Raw genomic sequence first — 21,198 nt, forward strand, 5'->3', positions numbered from 1 at the left:
CCAGAGTTTAACACGGCACAGGCCCAGCCGCACGCCGCCTGCGCTGTCCTCCACCCGCATTGGGCGGCACCAGCGCCCCACGCCCCGCCCGGCCCGGCGGCGCTTCCGCCCCGTCACGGCGCGGCCCGCGCGTCCCTTCCTGGGCGCGGCCTGGGGCAGCGGCCCGTGGGCTGAGTGGGCTGAGGGGAACCGGGCGGGCCGGGCCGGGCTGGGCTGAGCTCCGCCAGCGCCATGGCCCTCGCCGGCCGGGCGGCGCTGCGCTGGGGGCCGCGGCTGCCGAGCCCCTGCCCCGCCGCCGGCCCGCTCTGCCGCCCGGCCTGGCTGCCCGCGGCGCGCTGCGAGCGGCACTACAGCTCCCGCGGCCAGGTGAGTGAGTGAGTGCCGGCACAATGGGATAGGGACACGCTGCTCCTTGGGAGAACTGCCTCGCTAAGGTGTAGGGCTTGGCTTGTTTCAGTGATCTCCGTTCTAGGGATCTTATAGCCTGGGGAGCGGGGCGCGCTGCTGGTAGAGGACACAAAAAATGCAGAATTCACGGGCCAGAAGGACATTTGACAGAACTCCCAGGGTAAGGAAGGAACTCAGCCAACCCGGCAGGTGTGCTGAAATGGGCTCTGACTGGGTAAAAAAGGTAATTATGGCAGGGGGGCATCACAGTCACACACCCAAGAAACCACCGACTCATGAGAAAGAGACCATGCATAACTAGCATAAGAAGTGAGGGAATCTTTTAACCAATAGAATATTGATTAATAACACAACTATGTAACTTCTAGGCAGTGAACATTAATGCCTTTGTTTGCTAAAATGTATAAATAGTATGAACTCTTGATAGTTGTTTGCTAGCTTTGTGGTTTTTTGACCCAGTGCCCCTTTCTGCTCAGAACAATAAATAAATCAAGTGCTTTGACTTTGTGTGTGAATCGGCATCTTGCACCCCGTGTGAACGAATCTGTGTTGGCACAGCACTCCTCCTGGAGTAGGGATTTCCTGCTGCCAGGTCCTTGTGTCCGTGTGATAAAAGCAGACCCTGCTTTTCCAAGCCAAGACACCTATGAGGGGTGGGCAGAAAACGCGGCTGAGAGTTGTGTACTGATGCTAGCCAAGAGCACAAGGCTCACTGATTCCCTGCTGGCCCAGAGCTGTGCCCAGAGCCCAAAGCAGAGATGTGAGATTCGTGTGTTGCTAACTTTGGTGGCCAGTTTTTCAGCAAAGTGTTGCTGATTGCTGTAAGAGGTCTCTTGGTCCCTGAAGCTCAAAGCTTTGAAAAGCAAGGAAGCCACTTCTATTCAAAATGTCTTATCACTGGGAATGAGCATGAATAACAAAAACAAAAGTTTATTAGTGTTGGGCCTTTTTGTGTCAGGCTAGTTTTCTTCATTTTTTTAAAATTTAGCTAAGGTGTTAACTGCAGCATTCTTTTCCACAGTCTGCTTGCTCCTTATGATATGGTCACTGCTACCATTACTCTTAGGTAGTGGCTCTGTATTCATACCATGCTTGTGAAGAAAGATGTCCTTAATGGTCCCCTGAATACAGTTTTCTTTATCCTTAAGTTTAGTAGTTTCACAAACATAAAACTGTAAAACAAAATTTTCCAGATCTCTGTTTATATAAGAACATAGTACCTTTCACACACTTTCCAGCATACTTTATGATTTTGTCAGAGATAAAAAAAAAATCCTTCTGTAAGACTGAAGTGAAATACTAGCATTTTAAACAATGGTGACAATTTAAGTTTTTGTATTTCTGTTCAACTTGTGCTTCTTCCAGAGAAAAATTAATTTAAGAAATTAGTTGTTATTTTAAAGGGGTCATATTGTATATAGAGACTGTAAGCATGATTTATGAAAAGAAATTCCTGTTTTCCAGGGAAAATTAGATATGTCGACGTATCCTGTTGAAAGCATAAGAAACTTCAGTATTATAGCTCATGTGGATCATGGCAAAAGTACACTAGCAGACAGATTGCTGGAAATTACTGGTAAGCATTCTCATACTGCCTTTTCTTGGCATAGAAGGAGGCATCTTAAGTTTCTGCACCTTTGATTGTTACAAAAATTTCTAATATTTTTATTCTTCTAGTGTTGCTTGTGCTTTTAGGCGGTTGTGTAGTGTTACAGATAGATGGTTGAGATCTGCCTACATGAAGGCATAAGGAAGTGTGTAATTCATTTAAAGAAGTATATGTTTTGGAAAGAGATTGAAAAGGAGTTTACTTGCTTGTTCAAGATGTCACTCCTGTCATTCCAGTTTATGGTGTTTACTGCTGGTGGTTGGGGTTGACAGAAGGGGTGGGACTGTCACGACCTGGGAGTTCTGGACTCATTTAAGGGTGAATGAAGCAAAACCAGGAAAGTTAGGGAAGCTTTGGTCAGTTATTTTTTATGATTACCTCCCATGTATCACAGTGATCACTGTTGTTTGATGCCTGTGATAGGATGGGATTTTGAATTCAGGTCTATCACTCTATGATAATGCTCATCTTGTACTTGAGAGTGGTCTGAGAGCTGTGGGCCACTCCTCTCCAATGACAGGAGGCAAAATTTCCTTAAATATCAGAATCATTTACAACTGAATGGAATGTTTGCTTCTTCTTAATCTCTTAGATGATGTTTTCTATCCAGCTTATTCAGGATAGTATTTTATGTAACTTCATTGTGTAAACTTTATTTGAAAAATGTAGAGAGTTGATGCACAGTTTTGCTTCTGATTGAAAATCTTACTTTAGCTTAATTGTATGGAAAAGCTTCATTTGTTCTTGGTTAACTCTTAGTTAATGGCAATTTCAAGATTTATGTAGTAAATTAGGTAATAAAGCTTTTTTTTTTCTTATTTTTAGGAACAATTTCTAAAACTGACCGCAATAAACAAGTGCTGGATAAACTTCAAGTGGAACGTGAAAGAGGAATTACAGTTAAAGCCCAGTCTGCATCTCTCTTTTACAATCATGAAGGAATAAACTACCTCTTAAATCTTATTGACACACCTGTAAGTTAAATATCAACAGTATTGAAATCACATAAATGTAAATGTCTTTGTAGTTAAAAGTAGGAGATTTATGGCTTCTTGTGTTTATTCAATTCCTCTTCTATAAGGATGTGAACATATATACAAATGAAAACAACATAGTACAGAAATCTTTGCAAAAATACCTGAAATTGTAAACACTTGTTTTCTCCCTAGGGCCACGTAGATTTCAGCTATGAAGTATCACGGTCACTATCTGCCTGTCAAGGTGTCATACTTGTAGTGGATGCAAATGAGGTGTAGTACTTGATTCTTGTTTTCTGTTTAGTGTTTCAGGATTTCCTTAAGCTAGAGGAAAACTAAGTTACAGGCTTTTTAGTTTTCCTGGCAGTGTTTTTGCCCCTGGTCTATCTCCATGAATGTATTATGTTGCAGAAAAAGAGTAATGGGATTTTAAAACAGTTGTATATAGTCAATTACCTTCTATTTATCCATCTCCTAGATGAAAGAGTTGATAGAAAAAGTAATAGATAGTAAAGTAATCTTAAATTGTGTAGTATGCCTAAAAATACTCCCCAAAACCACACCAAAACTGAGGAGGTTTCTATGTTAAACTTTACAATGTTATTTTCTAGGGTATTCAGGCTCAGACAGTGGCAAACTTCTATCTCGCCTTTGAAGCACAGCTTTCAATAATACCTGTCATAAATAAGGTAATAAAGTTTTTAATGTTTTCTATTAAATACTTGGGTTATTTAAATGTGTATAGTGCTAATGAGAAATGTAACCTTGAAGAGAAGTATATAACAAAGAAAGTTATTTATTATAATATTTACAGGATTTACATATAATACTACTAGAATGTAATAGGAATTTTCTGTGTTTGCTGTCTGTGTAAAATTTTACAGTAACTGCTGTGAAATTTTTAATTTCATGAAACACATTTAGGTATTTAAAAAATGTAGCACTTAAGGACATGCTTAGTGGTGGACTTTGGGTTTATGTTTGGAATTGGTGTTAAATATTGAGGAACATGAGTAGGAGTTCAGTATCTAAAAAGCAGAGTCAATTTTAAATGAAATTCCAAGTGTTATTTTCTATACAACTTTGAGAGCTGTGTTATTGGAATCACAAGATTAGTTACTGGTCAGCTTATGTTAATTGCTTCTTGTAAATTTATATTGTATTTAATATTTGTTCCTTTAAACAGTGTAGGTAATACTCCTGTAGAAAGGTGTTTTCCTAAAGACAGACAATATTTACTCATAAATATGTGAACATTCTTTGTTGTACTTTTGAAAACTACAGTACTGGATGATGTGGGAGATGTGATTGCTTGTGTATTTAGCAGTTTGTTGTTTTGCAGATTGACTTGAAAAATGCAGACCCTGAAAGAGTTGAAAAACAAATTGAGAAGCTTTTTGATATCCCTAGAGATGAATGTATAAGGGTGAGATCTCTAAGTTTTATAACATGGCTGATAATAAATCTACTTGGTAACTAATGAAATGATTAAGTGCTCTCTGTGTTTTTGTCTGATGTAAGAATTTCTTTAAAGCTTGTCTCCTGTAAGAGTGGAGAAAATTAACTTTCAGCTAAAAATTCTGGTATTTTTTGAGGAATGGAATCTGAGATTTTAAACAATTTCTCACTCTCAGTCCATAAATGATTTTTATTTCTATCATAACAATAATTTCCATTTACAAAAGAAAAAAACAGTATAATTTACAATCCAAGAAACATTTCTTAATAGTAGCATTCTAGAGTGTTCTTTTAAGTACTTTTATTGCCCATAGAATGGGTGGTGGTCAAAACTGTCTAAGTAAATGTGACACTGTTTAATTAATAAGTGTAAGACTTGTCTAATAAAATTGTTGTTGGATATGTTTTAGATTTCTGCTAAACAAGGAACAAATGTTGAAAAAGTTCTTCAAAAGGTTATTGAGAAGATCCCACCGTAAGTCTATATTTAATTATGTATCTAATTAACCTTTTAAGGTAATTAAGAAATCATGAGTTGCATTTATATAGTATTGGCAGCAGTTTTACACTTAATATGCATCTGATTTGGAGAAAATACTTTATAGGGAGATGTAGGAGAAACAGAAGGAAAATAGTGACTTGCACTTAAACAGGAGAAGTGAATTAGTCTCTAGCAAGGCCGAAAGGCAGAGGAACGTTTTCTTCACCTCTGTCTTTACCAGCACTGTTGTTGGGCTTTAGGCCTAGGGAGCAAAAATGCAGGTTGATGCAAAGACCCACTGTCAGCAAAGGAGTTGGTATGTGAACTATTGCAGGAGCCTGACCCCTACACATGCATGAGCCCTGGTAGTATCCACCTGGGGATTGTAGGAGAGCTGGTTGTGTCCTTGCAAGGTCTTCATAATTTTTGAGAAGTCATGGAGATTAGGGGACATCCCAGAAGACTGGAAGAATGCTAATGTCCAATTTACAAGGAGAGCTTAAAGGAGGATCCAGGAATATAGGCCCATCAGTCTTATTGCAGTCCCTGAAAATGATATGGAACAAATCCTCCTGGGGAATGTCACAAGTCAGATGAAGTAAGTGATTGGGAAAGGCGAGCGGGGATTTATTTGCTTGACAGACCTGATCGCCTTCTACAGCAGAGTAACCTGCTGTGTGGTGTGAGTGGTAGACATTGGCTACCTGGTTTTCTCTCTGCCTGGATCTTTAAGATTTTTTATAAGGTTTCTCACAGATTCCTGGAGAAACCACTGTGTTACAGTCTGGAGTGGTCTGTGTTGTGAGTGGGGAACTGTCTGACAGGCTGCACCCATAGGGTGGTGGTAAATAGCTCCTTTTCAGACTGGCCACAAGTAGGGTCTACTAGGGATCAATACTTGGCTCAATGCTGTTTCATATTATCATAAGTGATCTGGAAGTTGGGATGTGTACCTTAGTGAAGTTTGCCAGCAATACCAAACTGAGAGGGGAAGTAGACAATTCACAAATGGGCAGCCACTTTGCACTTCTATATAGGCTGGAAGAGTAGGCTAACAAGACCTTATGAAACTAAACAGAGGCAAAGGTTGTGCACCTGGGAATACATAATTAATGAGTGCAGCAGGGGCTGGAACCTAGCTAGTTAGGGAGCAGCACTGTGGACGTGGGCCCAGAGGTCTTTGCAGACAACAAAGTCAGTATGGGTGAACAGTGTGCTGCTGCAGCAAAGAAAGACAGCAGCATGCTGGGTTGCCTCAACAAGGATATCACCAGCAGAGATGAACTCATTATTCCTCTCCACTTAGTAGTGGTTGGGCCACACCTGAAATATTGTGTTCAGTTTTGGTCTCTGCTATGCAGAAAATGTGGTGAGACTGGAAGGGGCCACAGAAGGTCCACAGAGATGATCATAACACTGTCCTTTGAGGAAAGGCTGAGAGAACTGGACATGTTTGGACTTGAGAAAAGAAGGCTTAAGGGAGACCTTTTGCTGTGTTCTGATACTTAAACAGTAGCTACAAAGAGCCATTGGAATAATCTCTCCAGGAAAGTTGTGGATTCCCCAGCATTGGACACTCTGGTTTGTTTGAGCAGGGCACTGGGCCATATTATTAAGCCTGTGTTTTTGCCAAGGAAAGTTTCAGGTGATCCTTGAAAAATCCCTTCCAACCTGCTATGATTCTATGAAAGTGTTTGGGGTGGGCATGCTTGGTCATTCAATACTGAATGAAAACACACTGCATAATATATTGCTTTAAATTTTTTTGGTGACAGACCCCAGTGTAATACTGCTGATCCGTTGAAAGCCTTAGTATTTGACTCTACCTTTGACCACTACCGAGGTGTCATAGCTAACATTGCACTCTTTGGTGGGGAGATTGCAAAAGGACAGAAAATTGTGTCTGCACACACAAAGAAAAGATATGAAGTTAATGAAGTTGGAATTCTGACTCCAAATGAACAGCCAACACATAAGCTGTAAGTAAAAACTTCTTATGGTGAAACAAATTATATAATGGGGTAAGCAACAATATCCTGCATTTCTGTTTGATTTGTGCTTTGAGAGATAAAAACTGGGAGATGTCTAGGTTTTTGTTCTTGATCTTTGGTGGTGGGTTTTTTAATAATTATTATTTACAATTTAATGCTCTTTGTCATTTTTTATTTTGGGTATGCTGAGGCTGAAGGTTTTAGGGAATGCTTTTTGGGCATTGCTGTGGGAAGAATCCATTATCTTCTGTAGTACATGGAACATCTGGACAGCTAGGTGCTTAAAGTCTAGTGTTCGATATTCTTATTCAGCTGTCCAATTTATTTCTAGGAACTGCCTTGTTTGAGAGTGGAAGGGAATGGGGCTTCACCTTAGTTATTGCTGCAGCCTAATTGGAGGGTGGAAAACTTAAAATCCATGAATGCAACAGCTTCCAGAAACTGGCTTCTCAATGGCAGCAGAGGGAAGAAAATCAGGTACTTAGAAGCAGTGGAGAAGTTTTACCAGTTTGCATCCAAATACATGTTAATGACTTTACTGGGGGCATTCTTAGATTACATTACTGTGTCTGGTGGGTTGAATGGAGTCACCAACCCAGCCAGCCCCTTGCTCACTCCCCCAACCCTAGCAGCATGAAAATTGAGGAGGAAACTTGTGGATTGAGATAAAGACAGTTTAATAAATGAAGGAGTAAAAAAAAGAAATAAAAAGAAGTGATGCAAAGTCCATTATTCACCACCTTCCACAAGCAGACTGTTGTCCTGCTAGTGTACAAGTAAAAGCTACCTTGGAAAGACTACACTTCTTTTTTATTGCTAAGCATGATGTTTGTTCTGTGGTATGAAATGCCTTTTTGGCCATTTTGGGTCTGCTGTCCTGGCTGTGTCACCTCCCAGTCTCTTGCCCATCCCCAGTCTGTTTACTTGCAGGGCCTGTTCAGCAATACCTAAACATTTGAATGTTACCAACACTTGTTTTAGTCACAGTTCCAAAACACAGCTTCATACAGGGCAGTTTTGAAGTTACTTTATCCCACCCAAAACCAGTACACTGTATTTTACTCAATATTTGCCATGTATTCCCCTTCTATTATGCTAAGTGTTTGTCTAGTTTCATCCTGCTGGTATATGAAACTTGCTGTGATGGCAGCTAGGAACTGTTCTGGTTTCTTTGTCTTAAAAAGCTTCCTAAGGGTCTAGCTCCAGCTTTTAAACTGGGAGCAACACAGTATTCAAAATCCAGGATCATAAATGTACTGTTCAGCTATAACAGAACTAGTTGAGACCGTTCACAACTCAGAGGTGAAGCAACTTAAATCTCACTTCTGGGCTTTGGGTATGGGCTTTTAAGGGGTGATTTATTTGAATTTCTGGCTGAGCTAAATCAAGTAAGAAAATAGTAGAAATGCTGCTAATGCCAACAGTCATGTCCATATAATAACAATTTTATTTAGCTATGCAGGACAGGTGGGGTACCTGATTGCTGGAATGAAAGAAGTAACGGAAGCCCAAATAGGAGACACACTGTTTTTGTATAAACAGCCAGTGGAGCCTTTGCCTGGCTTTAAGTCAGCGAAGCCAATGGTTTTTGCAGGTGAGGAGTAAATCAATATAAAGTGGAGCTATGTTTTTTCAGTGACAAGAGTAAAAACTGGTAGATCTTTTAAAAGAAGATGCGTATATTAAGAGTTGGGAGGGTTAGAACTGTAGCTGAGGTGCATCACTTATGTAGATTTCTGGGTTTTCCCTGTGACTAAACAGGATTAGTAATACAAACAGTTATTTTTGCCTGTGATTATTGTTTCTAAGGCAAGTAAACTCTTAACAGCTGGAAAAGAAGGGTTGAAATAAAAAAGAAAGAGGGAATTCTTTGTCTTGATAATCAGGTTTCTGTAACTATTGTGTTGGGTTTTCTTCTTTTAAAACATAGCAGCTGTTTCATTTTTGTTAAACATGATAAGCTGCCAGAGCTAGTACTTACAATGATCCTGTAAAATGTTTGACTTTTTGAGCTTGAATAGTTCAATGAGCTGTTGCTACTAGCTTCAATAACTACTTCAAATGCTACAGAAGAAAAAAAAATAGAAAAAAATCTGTAAAGAATTTTCTAGATTTGTGAATCAGTGTGTAAAAGTCACTTGAACTGTCTTATGGAGACTAGGCAGCCACTCAGTGAGTGTCAAAAATTGTAATCTTTTAAATGATGTTTTTGTGTCTGTGTGTTGCTTCTTGGTGTAGATGACATTTTCTGAACATACAAGGATGTGAAAAGTGAAACAGTAGAACCTGTTTTGGGCAGTAGTTATACAAACAGCTGTTTTTAATTAATTTCAAAAGAACAGAGAAATATTTGCAACTTTGAAATGATGCTTTTTATTTTTTACTCACTCTTAGCTTTGAGGGAACATCTCACTGAAGTCTATACATTTGCACTGCAAAACAGTGGTTATACCTCAACTCCTCCATAAATGTGAAGGATTAAATGAGTACAGTGATCCTACCATTATGGTTTAGATGTTAATACTGAGGTAATCTAAAACATTTTTATGTTTTGATTAAATTTTTTTGAGGAATAAAGAATCCTGATGTTGTTTTTCACATTTAAAAACAGATGGAGCAGAAAGTAACTATTCCTGAATTTATTACAGTTAATGTAAGTGGCATATCTGAAAGCCATGTACACAGTAACTAAAGCTCTTCTATTTAATATGTTTTGGCAGGAATGTATCCAATAGATCAAACAGAATATAACAATCTCAAAAGTGCTTTGGAAAGGCTGACATTGAATGACTCCAGTGTAACTGTTCATCGTGACAGTAGCCTTGCCTTAGGAGCTGGATGGAGGTGAGGTTTTTGTGCTGCTTTCATTTTTGAAACTGTTCATAAGTTGAGAATACATCTTTAAGCAAACTGAAGGTAGAATAAAACATTTCAAATTTAGGAGCTGTGATTCAAATTAATAATAAAGATGAAAAACATTTGATTTTCTCATTTGATTTTCTCTGTTTGCACAGAGAATGAAAATTTTTGTGGTTAATAGTTTTTGTTCTCCAAGACTTACACTATTCAACTGTAGGGTTACTTGGTCCATTGGAGGTTGATTGTTTTGCCTGATATTGCCATACTAGCACTGTAAACATGCTGGAGGGTGGTAAAGACCACTGGGAAATTCCAGGGGATACACAAATCCTTTTACCAACAGGGTATTTATTTTCCAGATTAGGTTTCCTTGGTCTTCTACATATGGAAGTCTTTAATCAACGCTTGGAGCAAGAGTATAACATGTCTGTTATTTTGACTGCACCTACAGTTCCATATAAAGCTGTTCTTTCCTCAGCAAAGTTGATAAAGGTATGTTAAATTCATTTAAAAATTATGTAAATAGCAGTTTAAAGGTCTCCTATAATAAACATCTAGAGTCTCTTTTTAAATGTAGATTAGTACTGTATTTTATAGTAAGCATTAGAAATGCCAACATATTACTTAAATAGTTTTTAATTTTTTTAAAGGATGTTAACTGCTCTTTCCCCTTTTATTTCAAGCACTCTCTTTTTATGTCTTATACTTTTCCTTGCAAATGGGAGTATAGGACACCTGCCATGCTGTATTCTTTTAAGTGCTTACTGACTGAACTGCATTATAAGCAGGTGAAATAATCTTCCAGGCTTTATCCATCAGAAAACATGAACATTTCTTGGAATAGCTTGTAATGATACTGTAGATTGGCAGGGGCTGGTGTAGGAAAGTGAGATTTTTTGATCACAATTAAATGGGCATGTGCTAACTTCATTAAACTGAATGCAAATAGAATTACTGTGTTTGAGTTTTAGAGAAAGAAAGAGGTGGACTTAGAGCATCTGGTGACAGAGGAGACTGCAAGTTTACTGGCTGATTATTCTGTAAATTACTAGAAACTTATGTAAGAAAGGTTGTTGTACTTGCAAGGTGTGAAGTATAGACCTTTTATCTCTCTGGTTGTTTTGGATTCTTACTCAGGCAGTATAGTAGCTATGAATGAAATAGTCAACACCTTGGATGTCTCAGTGATTCTGGACTGTTTATGGGGGATTATTTTCAAACAGTACTGGAAATTGGGTCCCTGTCAGTGGAAGTGATGTAATCACTTGCTTTGGAGGAGAGGGAAGTTGCCATTTACACAATAAGCAGCATAACCTTCATTTTACCTCAGGTTGGACTGGAAAAAGTTGGTAATGAAAGTACTTACACAGGAATCAAAATCTTCATTTCTAAATCCACTTCAGCATGTGAGGGAGCCTGAACACAAAGTTCTACTTAGAGAACAAAGTTCCCACCACTGAACTCTAAAATGTTTAGAGCAGGTCTTATGTTGAAATTGTGTAATAGTAACTGAGAGGATCAGGACGAGAGGAAGAACCTCAATTTACAAGGGAGAGAGAGACCTGGAAAGATGGATAGAAAGGTTTTTTGCATTTCTATATTTCCCAAGTAAAAACCTAATTTCTGTACGATGATATTTAAGGATATACTGATAAGGGACTTCTGTATGTGTTACAGAAATCTCTTCTGAAATGATCCTTGTTTTAAATTTGGGTTGCATAATGCACCAATGTTTTCAGGCAATTGAAACATTTTTTAGTAATTTTTTCAATGCTATATGTGTCTCCTTTGCTGTTCATTTTACTTACTTCTAAAGTTACAATATCTGGTTTATTTGCTTGTTTTCAGGAGTATGGAAAAGATGAGATTACTATTATCAACCCTGCTCAGTTTCCTGATAAACTTTCAGTATCAGAATATTTGGAGCCAACTGTTCTTGGTACTATTGTAACACCTCATGAATATATTGGGAAAATAATTACTTTGTGTCAGGTTGGTGTATGGTTTTAATTTTGTCTTTTGCATTTTTAAGCTCTTCACCTCATAATTAAAGACACTAGACAGTATGATAGTAGATATTAATACTTAATGGTAACAAAAAGTCTGCAGCAGGGGTATAAGATGTATTGGTTTTTTTAGAAGTATATTCATGGAAATTCAACTTCTGCCAACACTTCTGACTATGTGTCCATGCATTTTTTCAGTATTTTGCTGAAAGTAAATTTAGGATAGTGATGGCCAAACACATTTGCCTAACTGTATTTGGAATACTTCTAATTGAAAAAGTTTTAACTGCTATGCATATTGTGTTTATATTATTTATTCACAATATTTTTCTTAGCTTATAACATTCCAAAATGCGTAATACAAAGCAGTATACTACTTGTATGTTGGTACAGTGAAGAATAAAATTTATCCAAAAGAATTATAAAATAACTTTAAGAACATGCTCCTGGGAGGAAAGAAGATGAGCCTGCAAGTCCTACTGTGGCAGCAGTAAGGATTTCAGAAATCAGCTTTTAGAGGGGAAAGGCTGGAGTTGTATGTCTAGTTAAGTAATAACCACTTCATTTGTTTCAGTGCTGCAATTTGTCCTGGGACTTCAGCAAACTACCAATAAGAAAGTGACTTTGGGGCTTAAATACAGGAATTCTCTAGTGTAGTTTGATTGCTGTTTATTTTAATTTGCTTTGTATTTTTTTGTAGAAAATTTCAAGGGAAACTAAAACGATTTTTATTTGTCTAGGATCGTAGGGCAGTCCAGAAGGATATGTTGTACATTGATGAAAACAGGGTTATGCTAAAATACCTCTTCCCACTGAATGAAATTGTGGTGGATTTTTATGATGCTCTTAAGTCTCTGTCTTCTGGCTATGCAAGGTAACTACCTCCCCTGCTCCCCCTTCTCCTTTCCCCACCCTGGACCCTGAAGAGGGGTGGCATAATGAAAACAGGCCTGAGGAACAGCTGTAAAAGGGCATGAATGAAGAATATTCCTTTATGATGGTGCTGCAAATCTAGTCTCTCTTCACATTGAATGGATTAGATTCACTGTGAAAATGGGTAGAAATAAGTGAAAAACATAAAAAGTGTGTTACTACTTAATAATCATTGTCTTTGGCAGTGTGTGTATCTTTCAAGGGCACCCTCTGGAGTGGCACTGGCTCATCTATATAAGACCTAAATGGTCTGTCCTTGTCTGAAGTGACACTGCCCAATTTTTTTTCAATAGAATCAATGAAACTGTACTTTCTGTATGAACTGTCTCTTGGTGGAAAAAGGAAAGTAACCACATTGATTACTTAAAGCTAGTAAAAACAATGTGATACTTAAAACAAACAGTACTTCACACACATGCTTTATTACATGAAAAAAGAAAATAATGTGTATTTTGAGACAAAATTTTCTGTTTTGGATGGCTCCTATGGATTCAGAGTCAAGTACAGTGCTCAGATGTTGGTGCAGAGTTTTTGTGAGTTTAATGGAAGGGAAAATGTTGCATGGCAATGAGCTTGTGCCCCAGGAGGCTCAATAGCTGTCACAAACCTGGTATGTTGAGATCATTAATGAGATGTATTACACAATAAGAACCTAATTGCATTATTTATTTTATGAACATAAAAATGAATTTTATTCAAGGACTAAATTTGCTTTACGTTTTCTTTAATTATGTCTTATAAACATAAGACATGTTTTGCCCAGGTTTATATATATGTATGTAGTAAAAGCCTAAGTGAAAGTGGAGAAGCAAGACAGAAGAAACAGAGGGATGGAAATTTTTAATTTCCTCTCTGGATCTACCTCCCCACTATATAAAACCTATCCTGTTATTTAAGGACTGATCTCATCAGCAAAATTCTGCTGGGTTTCCTTTGACTCAGGGGTGATTGCCAACGATGCTGCATTATCTCATTTCTTTATTTGTTTTCAGTTCCTAATTGACTCCTTAATATGGCTTGTGCATATGGTGCTCTTGGTAATCTTATTTCTGTTATATGGATCTGTTCACACGTGGGGTTTATTAAGTTAACTAAGATAGAAGTTGTTTGAAATAATGTCAAATGATTTTCCCCCTCTCTTCTGGTATTTCAGATTTGGTCCAATTACAATGGTATTGATGATATTCCACATTTATACTTACACACAAGATCGATCTATCTATCATCTATTGCATACATCACCTGTGCATCTCTTGCATTTTAAGAATTTTTTGTAAACTAACACACAGACAGCAAGGCCCACACCTACCAAAGGAGAAATCTGCTTTGGAAACTAAGTGAAAAACTTATTTGTCAGAGACAGTGATAATAGGGGGTCACATAAAATGTTTGTCAAATGAGAGGATGAAAAGAAGATAATCCTAGGTTAGTGTTTGATTCCTTTGACATTCAGGACATTGACTGTTCAAAAGCTGTGTTCTTTAGAGTTCTTTAAGACTGCATTAAGCATGTAGATTTCTAATTGCCCATTAAATTGGAAAGATGTCCTCAAAGTCAAGATGATGTCTTTCTGCATTGCAGTACATTTCTGTATGTACTAAGAAACTATTAAAACTGTACTCCCATTTTATTAAAAAGTTCAAGTATTTTATTAAGAAATGTGTCTGTGAAATTTATGGAACAAAGAATGCAAAATATAATTTGTACAATATCATGACTAATTTTTTATTTGCTTTTATTTTTTTAGTTTTGATTATGAAGATGCAGGTTATCAATCAGCAGACCTAATCAAAATGGATATTCTTGTGAATGGAAATCCAGTTGAAGAACTGGCAACTGTCATACACAAGTAGGTTGACTGGATTCCTTATTCAAAATAAATAAGACTTCCTGTTATAAGTCAATGAAAACATTGTCTATTAATAGGACTTGTTGCTGTTAAGGTCTTTCTGATCTAAATGATTATATGATTCTAAATGACTCTAGGAGTATGTGTTACTCTTAATATTACAAATGTGTATGAGCATTGAAGATTTTTCCATATGAGACCTCCTTCATTACCACTGAAAAAGAGAAGCATTTTGTACTATGAAATTAGGAAATACATACCATAATTAATAGCAATCTTTTACCTCCCTTTCTCAGCTTAAATACTGGATATCATATTTTTGTGGAAAGAGCAAAGAGAAATAAATGTAAAATGCTAGTCTTTGAAAGGGCTGGAAAAATTTAACTACAGACCAATCTCAGAGATGCCAGATGAATAATTTATGGTGCTTAATGCTGACAAAAATCTATTTTGTTCTCCCAGTAATTCTTGTTCCGTAGAAGTTTGTTGTTACCTTGTTTCTAGACAGAGTACCAGGAGAATGTAAATATTTACTGCATGCAATTACCTCAGATTTTTTTTTGCAAAATGGTTCAATATTTATGAGTATCTCAGGCATTAGAGGTGAGAATAAAGCCTTTCCTATTTCCAGCCTGTCCCCTGTCTTCTCACAAAGTTTTTACAAGGCTCCCTTCTGTAACTTCAGCATGCCTTTCCAGTAATGCCTAGATAAATTTTTGTGGGTTGTTTGGTTTTTCTTCTTAAAATACTCATTTGTAGTTGCTAAATATTTGTATATTTTCATATTTTTTTACAAAACTGCAATATTGAAATCCATGGGATTCTGTAACTCCAGAAGGCTGACATTGGAAAATAAACCCCTTGCTTTAGGGGTCATAGGGCTGAGGGGGAGTAACTGTCTGGCATACAATTGCTAGTTAATACATTTCTCATAAGCCTGCAGTGTTTAGCTTCTACCTGAGTGTCCTACTCTGAAAAGATGCAAAATGTAGTGGGACACCTTGCAGAAGTTAGTTACTGCTTTAATATGTATTTTTTTATCAATTTAGCCTGTACCCTGAACTATTCAACTCACTAAAACTGACAACCTTTCTTTTGGCTTTAGATTTCAGTTGGTTTTTTTTTTTTTTTTAACTTGTAGCTGCATTCATTGTGCTCTTGCTGCAGGTATTCTCAGTCTTTCCAGTGTAAAAAACTGCATCTGTAAGAATTAGGCTGAATTACATTTATAGAGACAGCATTACAGAGATTACTGTAAGCTCAGTACTACAACAGTCATCATTTGTTCTTACTGTGCTAGTAAATATATGGACCTCTAAAAACTATAATGCTCATATAACATGACTTAGGTACTTCATGTTTAAACTGTTTGCTCTATACAGATAGCAAGGAGTCACAGTCACTACCTGAAAACATGTGTTGGTAAAAAATATCTGCTGAATATGGGTGTTTTTGTAGAGAATAGATCCATTCCTTTCTAGTGGCTTATGAAAGTATTTGTTAATAGCTTCTTTAGACCTTTTGTTATGTTCTCTTTCCAAAACCTGAAGCATATGCAAATGCTGAATATAGTTGGATAATTTTTAGTAGCAGATGACAGGAGTATGTTAGTTTATTTTTTTCTTGTGATATGAAACCAGACTTTGAAACCATTCTGTAATATGTATATTTTCATAGTTTGGGCCACGATCAATGAAAATTCTCCTTGACCTGCTTTAAAATTTCACTTGAAGCTGTGGTAATATTCAAAATGTCTTCAGTGTGATGAATAGTCAGGGTGTTTTTTATAAATACTTTATATGATGTTATATACTGAGATTAATACAGTCTTATCACCTGTTAATATAAAATAGGTAACATACAGAGAACACTTATTAGATATATTATTTGATATGATCAGTTATCTTCTGAGTTAAGAAGAGGAAAACCTCTAAAATCCTTCAAACAGTTTGATCTATGGATATATTTTTAGTGTTGCTGACCTTTTGTTTCAGGGATAAAGCATATACTGCTGGTAAACTCCTGTGTGAACGTTTAAAAGAGACTATTCCTAGACAGTTGTTTGAAATAGCCATCCAGGCTGCCATTGGCAAGAAAATCATTGCAAGAGAAACGTAAGTAAAGCCCTTCTATTCCCCTTCTTTTTTTTTCTGTCCATATTTTAAGAAATGTAAAAAAAAAAGACTTGTAAAGTCTTACCTAGTTTTATATATCACAGGACTTTCATTGTGCTATAAAGTTTTTTTCTTGTATATGCTACTTGAAGAAAGAAAACACATTTGAGCAGTGACTATTGACTAAACATTTTGAATTAAATGTATAAAAAAAAATTACTTTTATTTTAGATTGCCTGTGGTCAGAATTGCACTTAGTGGATAAAATGTAACTTGCAACACCCATGTGTCCACTTCCTCTTTGGCAGTGGAAAAAGTTTCTTACTACTGAAAAAGTTAGTTAGTTGTGGAATACATTCTGTGAGAGTCAGCAAAAAAATAACTGATTTGTGCTATTCCAAAGGAAATATGTTGCAGCTGAACACAAAAACATTTTTCCAGCACACATTTCTTTAAAGCAAACCATTTCCTTGTCACATTTTTCTCTTGCTGTTTAAATAGGATTTCAATTGTGGTAAATAAATTAAAAGTCAGAATTTAGGCAGAGGTGCTGTAAGAATTTGTTTATATGTGTGTGTACATATGGATGTAACACTTCCTGTGAATCACAGCAGAAATTCCAGATAAAAAAGCAAGACTGTGATTTCTTTATGTACATATTATACACCCAAAGGGATGTCTCTAGAACTGAAAACTGTGAATTACAACTTCTGTTTGAAACTTACATCTTTTGTATACAAAACCTGAAAATGTTATGATGCCAAAGTACATTACGAAACTAGTAGAAAAACAAGTAACATTTTGACAATTCAAGTACTTAGCTTTACATGCAGATATTCTTATATGTTGTGTTATTTTACTTTGCAGGCTGAAAGCTTACAGAAAAAATGTTGTGGCAAAATGTGTAGGTATTTTTTTTCTATTTTCTTCATGTTTCTGACATTTGTAAACCTTAGAGTCCTGCTAAGATGATAGGCCAATCTCTCCTTAGAAGCCCAGCAAAGACGTGTTCTGCTTGTGCTCCTAAGTGTGGAATTTTAGCAGATACTTTAAAGCTTTTACTTTGTAATAAAATAAGCTTGTAGCCCTTTGCTGCAGCTTGAAGAGTGGGTCAGATAAAGTAATGGCTTTTTCAGTCACAGAGTGTGTCTGTTCACTCCCATCTCCTCATCATTTTCTAATAGTTGTAGACAGAAAGTAAATGTGTGTGTACAGAGCCATATAGGTTTCATGTCTCCTTTTTGTTTCCTAAATTGTTTTTCAGGCTATAGAAGGAAATATAAATGTGTTTCTTTAGAGACTTGATTGTGATTAGACTTCTACTTAGGTTTGCAGTTATACATTGTAATAAAACTTTGAATGTGCAACAGTTGACTATAGGCAAGACTCTAAAAAGCTATTGGAAAACTGTGACGCCTCTTATTTAGCTTGTATTTAACTCTCTCAAGTGAACATATTGGAAAATACTAAACAAGTGTCCCTTTTTTTTCAATTGCAATAGAATTCTTCTGCTAGGCACAGCTGTGGGATGGTGTCTGTTCAACACTGCACAAGGGTTTATTTCATTTTTCTAGATGTAAGCACCTAATACTAGTCAAGATGTCTCAGTGTATCTGAGCTGGCAGCCTGCTGCTGCTTGAAGAGGTTTGGATCTTATGTGTTGTCTAGTGTCAGCCAGACTTACAGGAATGCATATTTAGGTGACAGAGTTCAACACTCACTTGTCCAAATTAATGTGTTTATTTGCTTCCTTATTATTTTTAACTTATGGCCTTTAGGCCAAACTATTTGAAGTATAAAATAATCTTTTTGTCAAAATATAATGAGCCTTTCTGACTATTTTCAAACCCTTGAGTTTTGTGTTGCTGGAATGTACTGTAGCTGCAGTTGTAGTTTGGGCTTAGTAATTTATTTTTTTTTCACAGTATGGTGGAGACATTACAAGAAGAATGAAGCTTTTAAAGAGGCAAGCTGAAGGCAAGAGATTGATGAGAAAAATTGGCAATGTTGAGGTTCCAAGAGATGCCTTTATACGTGTTCTAAAGAAAGAAACTGACAAATAGAGATCAATGACATCTGATCATTCTAATCATGTCACGATTTTGTAGACCAGTAGCCAAGTGAGTTAATAAGTGATTTATCACTTTGAGAGGGAACATGCCTAACTTTAAATGGTATGAATTCAGTATGTGTGGGAAGATGCATTGAAAGGACTTAAAAATGTACATATATTTGTAGATTATTATGAAATTAAAGTTACTTGATTGCATCTAAAAGCTCACATGGTATTGGTTTTCATTTTATTTCACTGTTTTCATACTTTTAACACTTCAAATTAACACAGTTTTGAAGTCTTTTGTATTGCAAGTCTCTATGAGAGGAACTATATGGCAGAAAGGTTATAAAAATAATTTAAAGGTAACAGTGCTGTGTTGGTTTGTTTTTTTCTTTTAAAGTTTGAACTGTTGGCACAAAAGTATCAAGCTGTTTCCTGTTTTACTTCTCTAAAGTTGATGTTGTCAGGAAAATGTGATGCTGGGAAACCACATCAGATGAAAAAAAATCAAACTTTTAAATTTACCACACTGCTTATTTTAAACCAATTGCAGTGTGTACATTTGCCATTAGTTCAGCATAGCTATGCTTATCTCCAGACAAATGACAAGTTGTAATATATTAAAACACAGGATCTCTAACTGTTCCACTAGTTAGACCAGTTCAGGCCTTAAAAATTTATTTAACATGAAGTTTTGGTTACAGCATGTCTTGGTGTAGTTGGTGAAGTTTTACTTTTTGTTTACATACTAAAGTTTGTCAGTGTGTCCTCAGTTAAATGCTGCAGTGTAGTGTGTGTAACTTTTGGAAGTGTACACAAAGAATTATAAACATAAATTAATGACCTGTATACTGTATTTACACCTCCAAAAGCTTTAAAGCTGCATTTATTTATTTATTTATTGATCTTCAGGGACTACTTTCACTCTTCACAGACACTAATTTCTTGTTATTAAATATATTTTAGAGAACAAATTGCTAGTCATACCTACTAAAGTACTCAATCACTAGGGAAGTCTGCTCTTAGATTAATGCTTGTACCTACACTTTAATCATAAGCTAGTTGTTTTATTTCAGCCTGCATACAAGGAGGAATTGAGAAAATCTTTGGAGGGATGGAACTGAACTTGGTATGTTCAGGACATATTCCCTTTCAACCTGTGTTAGTTTCAGAGCACAAAAAAAGGGGAGGGGGAATTCTGATATTTTAATGGTTTGTTGGGTCTTTTTTCTGTTTGGCTGTGGTTGTTTAGTGGGTTTTTTTGTTTGTTTGTTTGTTTGTTTGTTTTAATTTGAAGATGTTTCAGGTGCACTACAAACCAAAGATCTGGATGTTAACAAGGTATCTGTACATCTAATAAAGGTACCTAAGCTGCTGCTACTCACCCTGAAGGAAGGATGCTGTGGCTAAAACTCTCCAACATATTTATTATTCCTGCCCTGTAAAAGCTAGTATTTAAAGAACTACAGATGCAGGGATACATGCTAGGAGCAAAGGAGCTAAAATGAGGTCCTCCTCCCCTCCTTGAACTACACCTGTAAGAAAGCACTGGTTCTGTACTGAGGAATAAGGCAGAAGCTAAAGGTAAGCTAGAGATTATCCAAACAGTAAATCATATACTTGCTGAGTGACACATCAAGTGTATGTTACCTACTTAAATAAATTAAATAGATGCCTAAAGCTGCCTTGAGAATCTGTTTTAACCTTGCTATAGTCACCTATAGGCAAGAAAAATATATAAATTGTAGTCTTAATTCTGAGAGGACTTATACATACATCAGTTTTAACAGCAAGAACTGTAAATGAACTGGCTAGTACTTGTACAGTACATGAAGTATTAGTTTTTGACACAAAGTACCTGATTCTGTGGAGTTACTTTCTCTTTTACCCTTTTCCTTTGAAAATACCTTAAAATGAGAAAAAGAATAAAATGGTAACCTTTATGTGCTAGGCTAAGTTAGAATTTATTCTTAAGACCTACTGAACTTGAAAATACTCGCTTTGCCATTGCTGCAGAGTGACATGTTAAATTTTATGTAACTGAAAGGTTTGTTATTAGTATTTGACAAGTTTGGAAGGTACTCTCCTGAATAAATGGTATTTTAAAATGATTGAAAGTATCTTAAGCAATTGAATAATGGAAATAATGTGGTAGTACTTAAAAAAAAAACCAACTAAAAGTAATTTACTGAAACTTCTTGAAATCCTATAGCGCTCATAATTAAAAAAATAAAACAGTGTAACAAGAGAAACAAGCTGGAGAACAACCAAAAAACAAGAGGCATTCAAGTTCTTAAGAGGCAGAAACAGTCCCAGACCCACTCAAGGACAAACAGGTTTTGCTGTACCAGTATTTAAAGTGATGTGTGTTTCACAGGTCGAGCAGTTAAAAAGGGAGAAAATATACTAATTCTGTGATCTCACATGTCTTAAGAACACAAAGGGCTTTAGTGGGTA

At 36.5% G+C, this 21,198-nt stretch overlaps 1 protein-coding gene across 3 annotated transcripts; it reads left to right on the forward strand.

Moving 5' to 3' along the window:
* Window positions 1–202: 202 nt before the first annotated feature.
* On the forward strand, window positions 203–18,966 carry GUF1 (GTP binding elongation factor GUF1). Of its 3 annotated transcripts, XM_079306716.1 has the most exons (17): window positions 203–366; window positions 1,873–1,984; window positions 2,843–2,991; window positions 3,187–3,267; window positions 3,606–3,683; window positions 4,337–4,420; window positions 4,863–4,927; window positions 6,709–6,912; window positions 8,379–8,518; window positions 9,645–9,768; window positions 10,143–10,275; window positions 11,632–11,775; window positions 12,530–12,663; window positions 14,470–14,571; window positions 16,566–16,685; window positions 17,553–17,589; window positions 18,611–18,966. In XM_079306716.1, exons 1-17 carry the CDS (start codon window positions 232–234, stop codon window positions 18,746–18,748), a joined length of 1,980 nt encoding a protein of 659 aa, XP_079162842.1. In that variant the 5' UTR covers window positions 203–231; the 3' UTR covers window positions 18,749–18,966. The 3 variants fall into 3 exon arrangements, with proteins under 3 accessions (XP_079162842.1, XP_079162843.1, XP_079162844.1); XM_079306717.1 differs by lacking the exon at window positions 16,566–16,685; XM_079306718.1 differs by lacking the exons at window positions 203–366; window positions 1,873–1,984; window positions 2,843–2,991; ... (2 more) ...; window positions 4,337–4,420; window positions 4,863–4,927 and adding an exon at window positions 7,256–7,401 and having other exon boundaries at window positions 6,774–6,912.
* The last annotated feature ends 2,232 nt before the right edge of the window (window positions 18,967–21,198 follow it).

Source organism: Erithacus rubecula, assembly GCF_903797595.1.
Source record: "Erithacus rubecula genome assembly, chromosome: 5".
In the NCBI taxonomy this organism is placed as follows: Eukaryota; Metazoa; Chordata; class Aves; order Passeriformes; family Muscicapidae; genus Erithacus; species Erithacus rubecula.

Excerpts from the sequence above, each read along its gene's own strand:
- GUF1 (XM_079306716.1), top strand. The coding sequence starts at position 232 with ATGGCCCTCGCCGGCCGGGCGGCGCTGCGCTGGGGGCCGCGGCTGCCG. Across the intron at positions 2,992-3,186 it reads TAAATCTTATTGACACACCT|GGCCACGTAGATTTCAGCTA; the intron begins GTAAGTTAAATA and ends TTTTCTCCCTAG. Across the intron at positions 8,519-9,644 it reads GAAGCCAATGGTTTTTGCAG|GAATGTATCCAATAGATCAA; the intron begins GTGAGGAGTAAA and ends ATGTTTTGGCAG.